The 15,851-nt window shown below is 45.8% G+C and overlaps 1 protein-coding gene and 1 long non-coding RNA gene across 4 annotated transcripts in view; one reads left to right on the forward strand and one right to left on the reverse strand.

The window, feature by feature from the left end:
* The window catches only part of PDZD8 (PDZ domain containing 8), an 83,976-nt gene extending 80,337 nt beyond the window's left edge, over nucleotides 1-3,639 (reverse strand). For 2 of the 3 annotated variants that reach the window (XR_003144249.3, XM_025467367.3), the window contains exon 1: nucleotides 2,538-3,638. Coding sequence is in view for 1 of the 3 variants with exons in the window: in XM_025467367.3 (XP_025323152.1) it covers nucleotides 2,538-3,448 (911 nt within the window). In the remaining 2 variants the exon portion in view is untranslated. Of the gene's footprint in view, nucleotides 1-2,537 lie in introns of all 3 variants that reach the window. The other variant, XR_003144251.3, reaches the window with a different exon arrangement.
* Nucleotides 3,640-3,784: 145 nt separating this feature from the next.
* On the forward strand, nucleotides 3,785-15,848 carry LOC112672397 (uncharacterized). Its single transcript, XR_007406939.1, has 3 exons — nucleotides 3,785-4,567; nucleotides 8,608-13,858; nucleotides 15,646-15,848. It is a non-coding gene; the product is annotated as an uncharacterized LOC112672397 (long non-coding RNA).
* The last annotated feature ends 3 nt before the right edge of the window (nucleotides 15,849-15,851 follow it).

Genomic DNA, 15,851 nt, shown 5'->3' on the forward strand with positions numbered 1-15,851 from the left:
CTGGCATGAGAGCTACGTAGACAAGAGAACTCTACACTTCTGGAGCTGCCTGTTTCATCCTCACATTTCTATTATTTACAAAACTACAATCAGCTGCCTACTTACTTCAACTCTCCATCAATCGTGTTCTAGCTAAATCATATTAAGTATTGCTAATTCAGTTCTCATTAAACTTTAAGATCTACAATGTTTGAAGCTGTTCAGTACTGAAGCACCAACAAACAATGATAAGCACATAGCCCATGTACAACAAACATTTGCAGACTGAGTGATAAGTTCTGTTAGTATTTACTGATTGACCACTGAAATGCCTTCTCATATAAAGAGTACAAATAAAAATGTGTATATTTCTGGAGGCGATCACATAATGTGCAAAGTTTAAAATTTGAATTATCATACATAATCAAACACGTGCTTTGTTTAAAAAAATCCCTTTGGATACAGTGAAGGAGAGCAATTTTGCTGTACTTTAAACAGTGATGCTATTCAATGATATGGATGATAAAGGTCCTTCAAAGCAATAAAAGCTACTAATGCTGCCATTACTGCTATTCATAATTTCCTTCAGATTTAACTGAATTCCAAGTCTACATTAAAAAACAAAAAACTGTCAAAATGATATCCAACCTCATTGCCACTAGCTATTCTGCAAGCAACCCTCAAATAATAACTTAGTCAAATTTTATTATCTGAAAGTTACTCTGAAAACATCAGAATTGAAGCTGAGATAGAATACCAAAATCTGTAACTTTTTCTCATTACTTTCTTAGCAACACACTGCTATAAATAAACATGTCACTGGTTAAACACTAGAATTTAGTCACTTTCATTCCAAAACTTAAAGAGTTGGGATCCCTGGGTGGCGCAGTGGTTTAGCGCCTGCCTTTAGCCCAGGGCGAGATCCTGGAGACCCAGGATCGAATCCCATGTCCGGCTCCCGGTGCATGGAGCCTGCTTCTCCCTCTGCCTATGTCTCTGCCTCTCTCTCTCTCTCTCTCTCTTTCTCTCTCTCTCTCTCTCTGTGTGTGTGTGACTATCATAAATAAATAAAAGTTAAAAAAAAAAAAACTTAAAGAGTAGATTTCATAAAGTATGTTCTACTTCACAGAATAGGAAATCAAACACAGTGAACAACAAACGGTTCACCACCTTCTGCAAATCTATGGAAACATACCCATTATGAAGTAAATTTCTCCTGCCACCCAACAGTTTAAAGCTGTCACTCTATGCTATTCCCTTAAATAAAACATAATTAGTAAGGCATATCTGCCACATACACAAATCAATAATCCAACAACACCCAAACAAAATATCTCTGGATTACCTGGATTACTGGTTCGCTGGACACTTTGGTAGAAAATTAGTGATCTAGAAATATGCAACTCAAAGGCACTGGTAAGGCAAATACCAGACTGACACCGTTTTATAAGGAAGGACAAAATCCAAGAGTCAAACATTTTAATGAACAGAAATTTAGAGGACAGAAAGTGACATTAAACAAATCAGCTGATTATAGCCATGTGTGACCCTTTCCACTCCAACAAGTCAGGCCAAAGTAGGTGAAGCCCCCCATCCCTACAAAACTTCCTTTCGCCTTCCATTTCTTCTATGGCATTAGAAAACAAAACAAAACAAAACAAAAAAACCCCGTCCATTAATCAAAAAAAAGCATACTACACAAAATTAAGCCACCACATACAGGAAAGCTTTGAAAGGTTAAAATCACTCCCTATCATTAAAATCCCATCTGCAGGATGATCTCAGGTACTGCGTGGGAAACTTAGAGCCATAGTTGACACAGGAAGAGCAAAGTCTAGGTCTGGGCTACAGAACCTACCCCAAAGGAAGACATGACCTTAACACAAAATCTACAGAGAACTACAGTATGTATAGGCTCCCAACGGGCTTCCAATGTGCCGTGGGAGTGTATTTATTCCTCTACAACACATATTACGCTTCTGCCCTTAAAGTTGCCAAAGCGCCATTACAAAAGTGGCTGGCAGTTGCAAAACAGACCAGCCTCGGGCTGTCGGCACGCTTCTTTCTCATGCCTTGTGCTTCCTGTCCAGGAACAATTTCTCAACGTGGTCAAGGTGATGCTGCAAAACTGCCCTCGATGCAGCAAGCGCGTAGGGAAACAGTTCCTCACCGGTCCCCGAAGCCTACACCTGGGGGATCAGGGAGGGTGACTGACTGCCCTGCCATTTTCAACATGCTGCTCCTAGCCACGATGGCAGCACCCTGCGTGCCCACCAACACGCGAGGAGGCTTCTGGCTCACGCCGATGCCCTCTGGAAGCAGAGACGTGTGTGCACTTCCTGCCTTCCTCCAGGGTGCTGTCCAGCCAAGGGTTGGGGAGGGAGATCCCTGGAAAAGCAGGGGCTGGGAAGGAGCCTCTGCCCTTCCCATTCCACGCAGGCAGCAGCATCCCGCCCAGGCCCGGATTCCCCGCAGCTTAGGCCCCCGCGCCTGCGGGGGGATCTTCCCCACACACCCCCCTACACCCCCACCTCTCTCCTTCCCTCCCTCCCTCTCACCTGATCTTGTAACTCGGGAGAGTGTGCTTGCGCTTGATGATTTTCTTGAGCTGGTTGACGATGATGGAGGTGAGCTGGGGCATCGGCCGCCCTTCGAACTGGGAGCGCACCTCGAAGTCGATGAGCGGGTCCTCCACGAAGGAGAAGAACCAGTGGGTGAAGGGCACGCGGGTGAAGACGAAGCGCAGCCTGCCCACCACCCGGGACAGCTTGACGAACAGGTAGGCGGACTTGCCGAAGACCAGGTCCACGTCGATGGCCAGGTGGAAGCCCCCGCTGTACTCCACCTCCGCCTCGAAGGCCAGCTCCTCGGGGGAGGTGGCGGGCAGCGTCTCCCCCTCGGGGCCGTCCGACTCCCCGCCGGCCGAGGGCGCCACGGGCCGGAGGAGCCGTATGGTCTTGATGAAGGGCACGGTCTCGCCCAGGAACACGTCCCGCAGGCTCAGCCCCTCCAGCAGGCGCCCGGCCGTCTTGGTCTGCAGCAGCTCCTCGAACTCCACCTTGATCTTCTTGGTGACCCAGCGGCGGGCCAGCGCGGTGTCCCGCAGCTCCCGGAACAGGAACAGGATGGTGGCGTTGAGGAAGTAGCAGGTCTCCCGCGTCGGCGGGGCGGGGGTCTCGGGGCCCGGGGCGGGGGCAGGGGCCGGGGCCGGGGCCGCGCCGCCGTCGGGGGGCCCGCCGGAGGGCTCCTCAGCCCCGCCGCCGCCGCCGCCGCCGCCGCCGCCGCCATAAAGGTACTCCCTCAGGGCCAGGCCCGGCACCGGCTTGATGTAGCGGAAGCCGTCGCCCGCGCGGGCCGCCTCGTCCGGCGGCGGCTCGGGCTGCCTGCGGTACAGCAGCAGGAACTGGGTGAGGAGCGTGAGGAAGGAGCCCAGCACGGCCGACGCCAGAATCATGAGCAGCAGCCCCATCCCGGCGCCGCCTCCGCCCGGGCCGCCCCGGCCGCGGCTCCCGCGCCCACAGCGCCGCGCTCTTCACGTCGCCGCCCCCGCTGCCTCCATCTTGAGGACATCGGGCGGCGGGGTCGGGGCGAGCGGCTCCCTGGGCCTCGTCCGGCGGCTCCGGCAGGCGCGGTGCGGCGGCGCCCGAGCCTGCGGCGGCCCGCGCGGCTCCTCAGACGCTCCCGGAGGCGGCTGCTGTGGCGGCGGCGGCCGCGGCGGCGGCGGCGGCGCGGAGGGGGCGGGGCGGCACTCCCTCCGGCCCGCGGTCATTGGACGAGCGGCGTGTGACGTCGGGGGCGTGCTCGCTCCCGACGTCGTCGCCTGGCAGCCGGCGCCCGGGCGCGCGCACGCGGGTCCCTCTTCACCTCCCGGGCGCCCTTCCAGCCCCGCCCCCCTCGCCAACATTCCATTCCCGCGTGGTCCACGTGGCTGTCACTTCTGGAGCCGCGGGCGCGATCCGGGGACATAACTGGGGCCACCGGTGCAGCATAAGCAGGCCGGGCGGAGGTGGCGTGGCGCGTTCTTGATCCCGGTCCTCCCGTTACCCTCGGAGGCGCCCAGCCCCCCCTCCCCCTTTGGCCGCGGTCCCTGCCTGTTACCTCTGCTGCAGTGTGCTGCTTCCACTTGCGCCCCTGACACCCGGGCTGGCGCGGCTTTCCCTGCGGGGGGCAGCGCCGCAGCGGATCCGAGCTGGCTGTTCCGAGACTTCCCAAGCCCGGGAACAAGACGGGGCTGAACTGCCTCAGTCACCGCCGTCGCTGACCGTCAATCCAACCAGCAGACGCTCTGCGTCTGCGAAGGGTGGGCCTGGGAAGGAGGGACGGAGAAAAACGCGGAAGATGCAAACGAACTTTACCACCAAGGTGAAGATTCGGGATTTAAATGAGAAGGACGCAGAAGAGCCAGGATGAGCCGGGATGATGGTGATGATGATGATGATGGTGATGAGGATGGTGATGATGAATTCGCCTGAGGATCAGATGATGAAGAGTGGCTCACTGTCAAGCTCTTGTCGTGTGTTAAGCTCCGTGTGTGTTACCACGTTTAGCCCATGGAAGAAGTTATTGTTAGCTCCCACCCATTTCACAGGTGTAAACGCTGGCTCAGAGAGGCAAAGGAACTTGGCCTAGGGTCACGCAGGGAGGCTGGTTTGGCTAAAACTAACTCTGGAGCCCTTGGTCACTGATCTGTACCATGATAACCAAATTGCTAGGGTTGGAAGGGGGTTTACGGGTTCCCTCCCTGCTGCACAGAAAGGGGGAGTTGGGGAGGAGGGTCAGGAAGGACTTGGAGTTTTGCACAGGGTAGCACGTTGACCGAAGCCCTAGAGTTTTAAGGAAGCCAGGTTGCCCAGAACAGTGTTACTCATCATGTCCTCTGGCTGCTTGGTTGTTACATCATAAATGCTTATGTGGCTCCTGCCACATTGACACCACAGCAATTCTGCCCCTAGTCCTACAGGGGTCAGATATTCCATACTCTAAAGTCAGGACGGCTCTGGGTGGCCCTAGGGGTCAGGGCATGGCCCCTCTCTCTAGCCCTGGAAGATCTTCAAGCTAGTGATTGTCTCGAATCTGGGTGATGCTAAAACAAAAAACCAGAGTTCCGCCTCATTTTGACCCACCTGGAGCAAGTACAGAGCTTTGGAACCAGGCCTGTCTTAACTTACTCAAGTCCAGGTGTGAGACCAGAATGGCTCCTGTAAGATAGGTGCTTGCTGAGGAGCCAGACTTAAACCCCATATTCCACATATATGGAAGCCCAAAGTCCTGTCAGGATTTCTGAGAACTCTGGCAACTTCTTTTCTCGTGGTCACCTTGGGCTCCTGGCCTCTGCTTCAGGACTGCTGTCTTAGACCTACATAGTTTCAATCCAAATGGGAAGTGTAGGCTCTTCCTCAATTTCAGCCGAAAACCTGATCCATAACTCATGCACCACTTTAAGAAATGTCCGAGAAGCTGGAAGTGGGGGTGGACAAAAGTAGTGGTTCTTATCTATTACTGAGATCCAAAATCCTCAAAGTGTACATTGACCCATCCAGCATCTTAAAGTATTCCTTAGCCACCTCCACAAGGAAAGTTGGTGATCTTCCTGGGAGTGAGTCCACAGTGTGGCACTCCATCTCACAGGCTCCTCTCTCCTCTCCTCTCCTCCTTCGTCCTGCCTCACTCCTCAGATTGCCTCTGGGAATCCTGAATCTTCTCAATCCATTATACAGATTTACTCCCTTCCCCAGCAAAACTAGTCACTCCAAATCCATGAAGGAGCTCAGCACACCTTTTGGGAAGATAAAAAAAAAAAAAAAAATTTCCCTGGTGTTAAAAATGGCTGACATTTATTATACACATATGATTTTAGTAATTATAATATTATTGTAAATAATAGTATTTATAGAGAATTGACTATGTACCAGGCACAGTGTTAAACATCTTATGTGCCTTATTCCCTTTAAAACTATCAAAATGTCTGGGATGCCTAGGTGACTCAGTTGTTAAGCGTCCAGTTCTTGATTTCTGCTCAGGTCATATCTCAGCATCCTGAGATCAGGGGTCTCTGGACTGGGTGTGGAGCCTGCTTAAGCATCTCTCTCTCCCTCTGTCTCTGACCCTCCCCCCACTGTGTATGCTCACTCTCATGCTCTCTCTTTCTTAAAAAAAAAAAAAAATCAAAATGCTTATAAGTGTTGGCCCCATTCAGGCCTCAGGTAATGAGTCCAGCCCCTGACTGGCTGACCTCATCACAACCCACCTGGCCAACCCACTCCATAATGCTACTTGCAAACATTCACCAACTTGGGACCTTTGTTTCTTTTGCCTTTTACTATGTCATTCAGCCAACCCAAGTTTTCTTAACCTCTGCACTATTGCCATTTGGAGTGAGACGGTTCTCTGTTATAGGGGCTGTCCTGTGCCTTGCAGGAGGTGATGTTATGTTTATAGAAGCTTATTATTCTTCCATTCCCTGGAAGAATATAAATTCAGCGACCTTTTTTTTTAAAAAAAAAAAAAATCAATCCTAGTTCATAGAAACTCAAAAGTCTAAAAACCTTTGGCCCCAGCTCTGAAAATCTATGATTCTAAGTAGGTTTTCGAAGGAAGAAGTTGCATTTAGCCTGCCTGCTGACTTTTTAATGAGTTTTAAATGACATCATTGAAATTAAGCTGCCCCAACACCCTTCATGGGAAGTATCTATTTCATGGGTAAAGGCGGTTGAATAATGCAAGATGGGATGCTTATAAAGACTAGCATCCTCACCAACTAGAGACAGGCATGGACCACTTTTGCTGTTAAAGTCTAAATCGTTTCTCCCGACCACTACCTAGGACGAGAAAGCCAAAGCATGTGAATATAGAGAGTTTGTGAGTAGCATGAAAACCAATTTGATAAAAATGATATAAAATGACACAAATATCACAAAATATGGGGCAAAGCCCAGAAAAATTTAGAATGATAACAAATCTAACAAATGATACATCGCACCATTTTGTGAACTGTGAGAATTCAAATTCAATGAGTATTTTTCAGCATCCAGTGTGTGCCAGGCTCGGGGATGTGGAATGAATAGGACAGAGTCCCTGCCCTCCAGGGCTGCCAAGGTGTGGCAGACACACACCTACATAACTGATGTTAAGAGATAGCACCCAGTGTACTGTTAGAACAGAGTCTTGCTGGTTCAGGGATAGGGACAGTACATGGCAAGGAACACAAACTGCTTCAAGCTCACTTAACTGAAGTTGGATTCATGTTAAAGATACTGGGGTCTTTCCAGGAACTCAGCTGCAAGATATTCAGCTGGGGCTCTCAGAAACCTAGGACTGAGAGAGCTGTTGCTCTCGCTTGTTTCCTCTGGCCCCATCCTGACCTAGTATCTTGTTGCTACACCTTTTTGCAAGTCTGTGCCTAAGGTTCCTACTGCCTCATGGCCTCAGCAAATAGACAGCTTTAGAAGGCACCAGCTCTGCACCAAAATCTAGAGGGTCCTGTGTTCTTGGTGCCTAATGGGACCTGCTATTTCAATTTCAAGTGCTGGGAGAGAAACCCAGGGTGGGCTCTACTAATCCAATCATTTACGCTCAAGGAACTTGTCTCTTCTGGTTGCTGGTATATGGAGCAACTTTGCCAAGGATGGGGAGAGGGTTGAGAAAGAGCATAAGTGGGCAATTCTAGTCCCATAGTGGGCAAAGAGTTAATTCTGGCTGAGGAGGTTGAGGAACTTCTTGGGGTGAATGGAATTTCTGTTGGCCTTTGATGACTAGAAGGGCATTTTAATCAGAAGGAGGCCAAAGTCCAGAAGTTGGAAATCCAGCAGTTTAGAGAAATTGTGACCAGGATGAATAGAGGGTGGTATAAATAAATAAATAACTTTGGTGTAGGGAGGAGGGAGGAGAGATGGAGGTAAGATTAGGTAAAGTGGGCTTGAGCTGAATTAGGGAGAGTTTGTCAAGGCAAGTTTAGATTCTGTTTTATAGTCTTTGTAAAGTCTCCAAAGATTTTCATGCCAAGGCCATGGTCTTATCTCTTTTCCTTCCATTATCTCTACCTGCAAAACTTCACCCAATTCAACTATTTACTTCCTCCCCTCTGCATCTATACATTCATGCTCTTCGTTCTCATTTGGACCCTCAAAGCAACCAGGCATTTTTCTCCATCACCCTAGCCAGTATCTACTTGATGCCAATATTCATTTTCAGTTGGCTCAGAACTCAGGTAAAGAAGAAGAGTGGGGCAGCTCAGGTGGCTCAGTGGTTTAGTGCTGCCTTTGGCCTAGGGTGTGGTCCTGGAGACCCCAGGATCCAGTCTCATGTCGGGCTTGCTACATGGAGCCTGCTTTCTCCCTCTGCCTGTGTCTGTACCTCTTCTCTCTCTCTGTGTCTCTCATGAATAAATAAATAAATAAAATCTTTAAAAAAGAAGAAGAAGAAGAAGAATGTTGTTGATTGATCTCTAAAAACTCTACATTATTTTGGACCCCAAGTGATTCAACAATACTGAAATTAATCCTTCCTGTGCTTCCCTTTCTCTGTTTTTGTTTGTTTGGGTTTGATTTTTAAGGCTTCTCCTCCTCCATGAGCCCATACAATTTTGAATGATTCCACAATTCTTGACCTGGCCTTCTTTTTTTACTCCAGATCTTTTACCTGGATAATGACTGATTCTGGAGGCTTCAACTCACACCTCTCCAGCTACATTTCTGCCTATTCTGAAGACATCTTCAACTCAACCTGACCTACACTGAACGTCTCCCTTTTGACAGACCCTGTTGGTTGCCTGCCTCTTGGCTATTCTCCCACTCTTTCTCAATAAGAGAACTCTAATTTTATCACAAATGGCAATGCACCTAGATAAAAGATTCATATTCCCCAGTCTCCATTATCCTTATATCCACGTGACTGGCTTCTGATCTGTGTGAAGAATTGTCTAGAACCTTCTGGAAGTGTCTCAAAGGGAATTGACCCAGCTGTAAGCCATACCATTTTGCTCTCCTCTTTTGGTCCTTCTTCCAGCTGTCTGAAATAAAATCAGGATTTTTGGAGCTCCAGTAGTTATTTTGGACTTTGAGGTAAGTTTGATGATGGAAGCCATATGCTCAAGATGGCAAAGCAGACAGACACCTGGATCCTTGATGACTTGTTAGAGCTACTGTAGTGGCCCTGGATTTTCTGTTACATTCAGTCAAATTACATTCAGTAATCTAATTGTTTCACCTTACAACCAGCCTTTTCAAGCTGGCTCATCCTCTGTGTTTCCTACCAGTCATCCACCTGTCCAAACTTTGCTTGCCCTTCTTACTCCCCCACATTCTTTATACTCCTCAGTATATCTCAAATGTGTCTCCACTTCTGTCTCCCTATCACTAGAGCCTATTTCAGGGCCTCTTCCTCTCACTTGCAACGACTTGACTTCTTCAATTACATCCTACCTAGTCACTCTGCCCATTGTGTCTCCTATAACCATTCTACACATTGTTGCTAGAGTAATCTTTTCTAGGACAAATCCGATCCTGTCATTTGCTGCTAAAATTTCTCCAATGGCTCTCCACAGCCATATTAATAATTATATATCTCAAACATCAGGAACATTATAACTGGGAAGCATTGTGCTAAGTACTTTAGAAGCATTTACATTCTCTCAATTGCCCTTTGGGGTAGGTACTATCATCTCCAATTTATGGGTGAGAAAACAGATGCTTAATGCAGATAATGTACCAAGGCTTACTAGGTTAATAAGTAGAGGAGCAGAGATTTGGACAAGCTGTTTAACCCACAGCCTTTCATTTTAGGGCAGCATCCCTTTAGGATGCCATCCAGACTCATTAGCAAGGCAAACAATGGCTTTTGTGATATGGCCTTTGCTTACACTTCAGCTTCTTTTTTTCACTACTTCAGAAGTGATTTTGAAGATGTTATCGACAAATTTGGTTCTATTAAAGCCAGGAAAGTAAAATTATAATAAACTCTATTTGGGGCACAAATTATTTAGACCTAATGTGAACTTCAATGTACCTACCTTTCAAACTTTTGATATATTTTCAACTAGTTTAATGTTCTGGAATAAATTAGCCACTAAAAATATGTGAAAATGGGAGCAACTGGGTGGCTCAGTTGGTTAAGTGTCTGACTCTTGATCTCAGCTCAGGTCTTGATCTCATGGTTGTGACTTCAAGCCCAGCGTTGGGCTCCATGCTGGGCATAGAACCTACTTAAAAAACAAAAGACATAAAAATGTATATATAGGGATTCACATTTTTCCTTTCGTCTTAAGCTCCAATATTTCTTGGCATGGCACTATCAGAAGCTGTCTTTATTTAAAATCTTGATATTTTGCTAATCATAGATTTCATATTAATTTTAACTTTTAGATGTTGTATTAAATGTTATTTATCTTGATGATTGGGCTTTTGACACCCCCTTAAATTTTGTGCCCAAGGCAAGTGCCTCACTCAGGTCATACTAATCCTGGCTCTGCTCATTAACCATATGGAATCCCATTTACAGGCTCCTGAATGCACAATGATCTTAATTCCCTTAGTTTTGTCATTCTTGCCTAGCACATAGTAGGTACTCAGTAAATATTTATGGGCAGGTGAATTAATGCTTTTCCTTCACGTCCTTTGGTCTGCCTGCGCATTTCCTGAATAACTTGGGCTCTTTTTAGACTGAACTAGAGTATTACCTCTACCAGGAAGCTTTCTCTTACTGTCCATGCCCCCTTCCCTCCTGACCTCCTCTAAATCTGGTTAGGAGCTTCTCCACGGCCCTCAGTGCACTTGGAGGTCAGCATGGAAATAGCATTTCTTACCATGTTGTGAGTTACTGGCTTGGAATCAAAGGCCACTAGTGAGCTTTTGAGAGTAAAGACCATGGATTTTTTTTTTTTTTTTTTTTTTTTGGTCTCTGTATCCTCAGCCCCCAAAGCACCTATGAGAGAGCATGCTCATAGGATGGAGGGAGGGCAGGAGGAATAGAAGAATGGTTGAATGAATGCAATCCTTTTTAAGACATTACTGGTAACAGACTGCAAGGGGGTTTATATTGAAAGAGTGCAAGACTTATGAGGAACTTTTGCCTGAATCCAGGTAAGAGTTGAACAGGGACTAAACTAAGGCCATCATAGTACATTGGATTTAAGAGACATTTTTAGACGAAGAGTCAATGGAATTTGGTTGGAAATTAAGTGAATGGGGAAGTACTCAAAAGCAAATGACGTTTTACAGTTGAGTGAGTAAGGAGATGTGGATTCCGGGAATGGACAGGTAATGCAGGAGTAAACTGGAGGTCTGTCACTCCTCTAGGGCACTGGCCCAGAGAACGGAGAGATTGCCTATTATTAGATTCTTATTAGATAGATGAGGACTTCATCAGCATTTATACCCCACTAAATTGTTCTCTAACCCATTCCACTTCTATCACCTGACACTTCTCCAGTCTGGGCCACTGTCATCTCTCACCTGAATTCCTGCCACTGCCTCCTAATTGGTCTACCCACCTTCAACTTTACTCATCTTACTTCATTTACCACTGCAGCCATGCCAAATTAAGCTACTCCCTGCTTAAAATCTTTCAACAGCTCCCCATGGGCTTCTGGATGAAGTGCTAATTCCTGAGTGCAATCCCACAAGCCTGTCTCAATCTAGCCATACCATCCCTAACACTCTCTCTGCTCATGGCTGTGCCCCAGGCTTCCCACCCTTTCTGTGATTTGTTCTTGTGCCTTGTTCTTTCTCTTATCTCTTGGCCTTTGCACATGCTACTTCTTCTACCTGAAGCTCTCTCCCTCTTCTCTTTGTGCGCCACCAGTACCTTTCACGTCTAGACTTTAACATTCCTCTCTAGGAGACTTTCTCTGGCCCTAGCCTAGGCTTGGCCCCCTGCTGTATGCTCCTATAACACCCTGTTCTTGCCTTATGCTGATGCTTGTGGCAGAAACTGCTTGCTGCCTCTCCAGGGTCCACTCATTCCGCCTTTCATTCCAAAGAATTTGAGGGGTGCCTGGCTGATCCAGTCCAAAGAGCATGCAAGTCTTGATCTTGGGGTTGTGAGTTTGAGCCCCACATTGGGTGCAGAGATTACTTACATAAATAAGTACTTTTTAAAAAATCCAGAAGATCCAAGAGCAGCAAATTGTTCAACTTGAAAAAATGACATTTCCCAACCTGCCTTGCAAATAGGAGCTGTTGGCTGTGCTCCTTTGGCAAAACAGGAGAAGGTAACCGTGGGAGAAAATAACAGGTAGTAGCACCAATAGGCTTAGTGATGGTAAATTCTTGAGATCTGCCAGTAGAGCCAGATTGACTGGAGATCATTGTAACTGCTGAGGCCCCCAGGCTCATTCGCCTCTTCTCTGTTTACATTCATTCCTTAGGTGATTTAATCAGCCTCATGGATTTTAATATTATCCATATGCTTATGCTTCCAGATGTATTGATTCAATCTGGACCTCTCCACTGAACTCCTTTAGGAAACCCATATGTCCAACAGCCTAGCAGATACCTCCACTTGGGCGTGGCTGTGGATAACTCACTGTGTGTAAAACTGAGCTGATGCTCACTCTACACTAGTTCCTTGGGCAGTCCTCACTATTTTAGTTAATGGCACCTCTGTTCTTCCAGTTGCTCAGGCAAAAACCTTATGTTGTCCTCGACACCTTTCCTTTGTATCTACATGTGCTCTGTTAAAATCTCTTGGTTCTACCTTCAAAATATATTTGGAACTTAACCACTTCTTTTTTTTAAAGATATTTATTTATTTTAGAAATAGAGTGTGTGTGTGAGCAAGGGTAAGGACAGAGGGAGACGGGGAGAAGCTGTGGAAGACTCGCCACTGAGCACAGAGCCCCACACAGGGCTGGATCTCAGGACCCTGAGATCATAACCTGAGCCGAAATCAAGAGCTGATGCTTCTAACTGACCCACTCAAGTGCCCCAGAACCTAACCACTTCTTAATACATTTGCCATCCTGGTTCAATCATTATCTGGGGCCTGGATTATTGAAGTGTTCTCGTAACTACCTGTTTGTTTCTGCCCTTGGCACCTCAATGTCTGTGCAAACACTGGAGCCAGAGGGACTATGGTAAAGTACCAGTCTGATTGTGCCACTAATATGTTCAAAAGCACCAGTGCTTCCTGTGTTGGCAGAATAATGGCCTCCCCAAAGATGTAACACAACCTATATGTTGTGTTACATGGCAAAGGAGAATTCATGTTGTAGCTGAAATTAAGATTGCTAACCAGCTGACCTTCAAATAGGGAGATTATTCTGGATTATCCAGTTGTGCTGAATGTAATCACAAGAGTTTTCCAAAGTGAAAGAGGGAGGCAGAAGGGAAATCGAAGTGATGTGATATGACAAAGACTCAACCACCATTACTGGCTTGGAAAATGGAATTGGGCTAGGAGCAAGGGATGCGGACAGCCTCTAGAAGCTAGAAAAGATGGGGAAAAAAAAAAAGTTTATCCCATAGAGTTTCCAGAAAGAAACAGCCCTGCCAACACCTTTATCTCAGTCCAATGAGATCTGCTGGAAGTCAGGCTTTTGACCTCCAGAACTCTAAGATAATAAATTTGTGTTGTTTTGATCCATACATTCATGGTAATTTGTTATAGCAGCCGTAAGAAACGAATTCAGTTTCCTCTCTCACACAAGGTAAATAAAGCCTTAGTCCAAGGTTTCTAATGACCTGGTCCCTGTTACCTCTCAGGCCTCGTCTCGCACTTTCTACCTTACTCACTGTTCAGCCACACTTCCCTCTTGCACAGCTTTGTAGAATGAATGAATGATTTTGAAATTCCTCGTTTTCCAGAAGAAAGAGAAGAGAGGCAGCTTGTTCACAGTGCTCCAGCAGGGACTTGAACCCAGGACACCAGCCCAACTACCAGCAGGGTACTATTTCTTTGTGCTTAGCTTTTACTTTGGCTTCCTCCCCCAGAAAGTCTTGTGGTTAAATCTCCTCTGGCCACCTACCAAAGTGTTTAAATCCCTTCCAACAAGAGAAGCTTTATGCTGGCCATATTGTTCCTTTGCCAGAAGAGTAGCTCATTTTTTGCTGTGTGAAATTCAGCAACAAAAACATTTTCCCTTTAAAAGGCAGAAAAAGAAATGCCCAGGACATCAGATTGTACTGATCAATATAGGCAATTTTCTTAGGAGAAAACAACAGTCCTGGTTTTCCTTCAGCTAACTAGGTTTACTACGTGGAGTCCTGTTTATGCCCGGGGATGCAGAGGAGCTTCGTGGAAATCTGGACAAATTGCTAAGTGTTGTTGGCAATCTCAATCTGAGAGCGAAATGGCCTTCCTTTTTTGCCAGCCTGGCATTTACAGTTCCAAGTGAGGAAGTTTGATTGGTTAGCCTGTAGCCACCTAGTGAAGGGCCTCCACTGGTCAGCTGTGCTGAGTCACCTCAGAGCTTATCTGTTTCCTCATGTCCAGGCAATACATATTGCAGGCTGCTGCTCTGAGGCTGATCTCTGGTCCAGTCAGCTTTGGCCACAAGAGGGGAGGCAACTTCCCTACAAAGTTGTGGGTACTACATAGGCAGATATAACAGGCCTATTATATTGTTTGGGTTTTGTTTTTGTTTGCCCAGCACTCTTTTCTTTTGGGAACTCCTACTTTTGGGTTGTTCTCCTGGAGTTCTCTATTCCTAACCGCTAGTCTCAAGGCTAGGCACATGACCCATGTCTGGCCCATTTGTAGGAGTCAATCCCTCTGACAACAGCAATTGTTCTATAAAGGGTGGGCATGGATTTAAGCAGAGCCCATTAGAACCTGACTCCAAGAAGAATATGTAGACTATAGGAATAGACCCTTTTTTTGTTGTTGGATGGCTAACCTTGGGAGAACATGAATCTGGAGTTGCCCCGTAGAGAATACTTGTTTGTGCAAGAAGCTAAGTATAATCAAGCAAAGATGAGAAGCAAATGAAGGGATGGTTCTTGAGGTGATGATGAGTCCCAGGTCAAGTGCTGCAGAAGCTTCGAATATGCAGGGATCAGGGCTAGAGTACAAATGGCCTAAATGTTTAAAAATTATAAATCAAGCTGTAAAGTAGAATTTATCTTCTTCCTCCACATGAACAAATCTAGCCTCATTTTGGCAATTTTTTTTAAATTGGAAAACTATAGTTTTTATATGATTAAAAACTGGCAAAATAATAAGATAACTGAATTTAATTATTATTATGTATGTGCTATTGATAGCCCAGAAATATCTGGATAAGCGATAAAATAAAGTCCCATTTTAGGAATTATCATGTATTCCATAAAACCTGTTTTTTGTGCTTTCATGATAGGAAAAAATCTCTAGTTAGGTAATTATATCAAAATATACACATAATTTATGTGCCATTGACAATAATGATCTAAAGGATTAAAAAGAACATGAAATTATAGTCAGAGTATCAAATTGAATACATTTCTATCAAAAATGTAAATGAAGGTAAATGTAAAAATAAGAATAGAATATTTTAAAATAAAATTTATCTCTTTTCCATCAAAAATGTAAATTAAGGTAAATGTAAAAATAAGAATTGAATATTTTAAAAGAAAATTTATTTCTTTTCCATCAAAAATGTAAATGAAGATAAATGTAAAAATAAGAATTGAATATTTTAAAAGACAATTTATTTCTTTTTTTTTTAAGATTTATTTATTTATTTATTTATGATAGACATAGAGAGAGAGGCAGAGACACAGGAGGAGGGAGAAGCAGGCTCCATGCAAGGAGCCCGACGTGGGACTCCATCCCGGGACTCCAGGATCGCGCCCTGGGCCAAAGGCAGGTGCTAAACCACTGGGCCACCCAGGGATCCCTGACAATTTATTTCTTAAAGCACAAAAATAGTAACATTAAAAGGCAAAGTAGAAATTATAATA

The sequence above is a fragment of the Canis lupus genome, chromosome 28 (assembly GCF_003254725.2).
Source record: "Canis lupus dingo isolate Sandy chromosome 28, ASM325472v2, whole genome shotgun sequence".
NCBI classification, from domain to species: domain Eukaryota; kingdom Metazoa; phylum Chordata; class Mammalia; order Carnivora; family Canidae; genus Canis; species Canis lupus.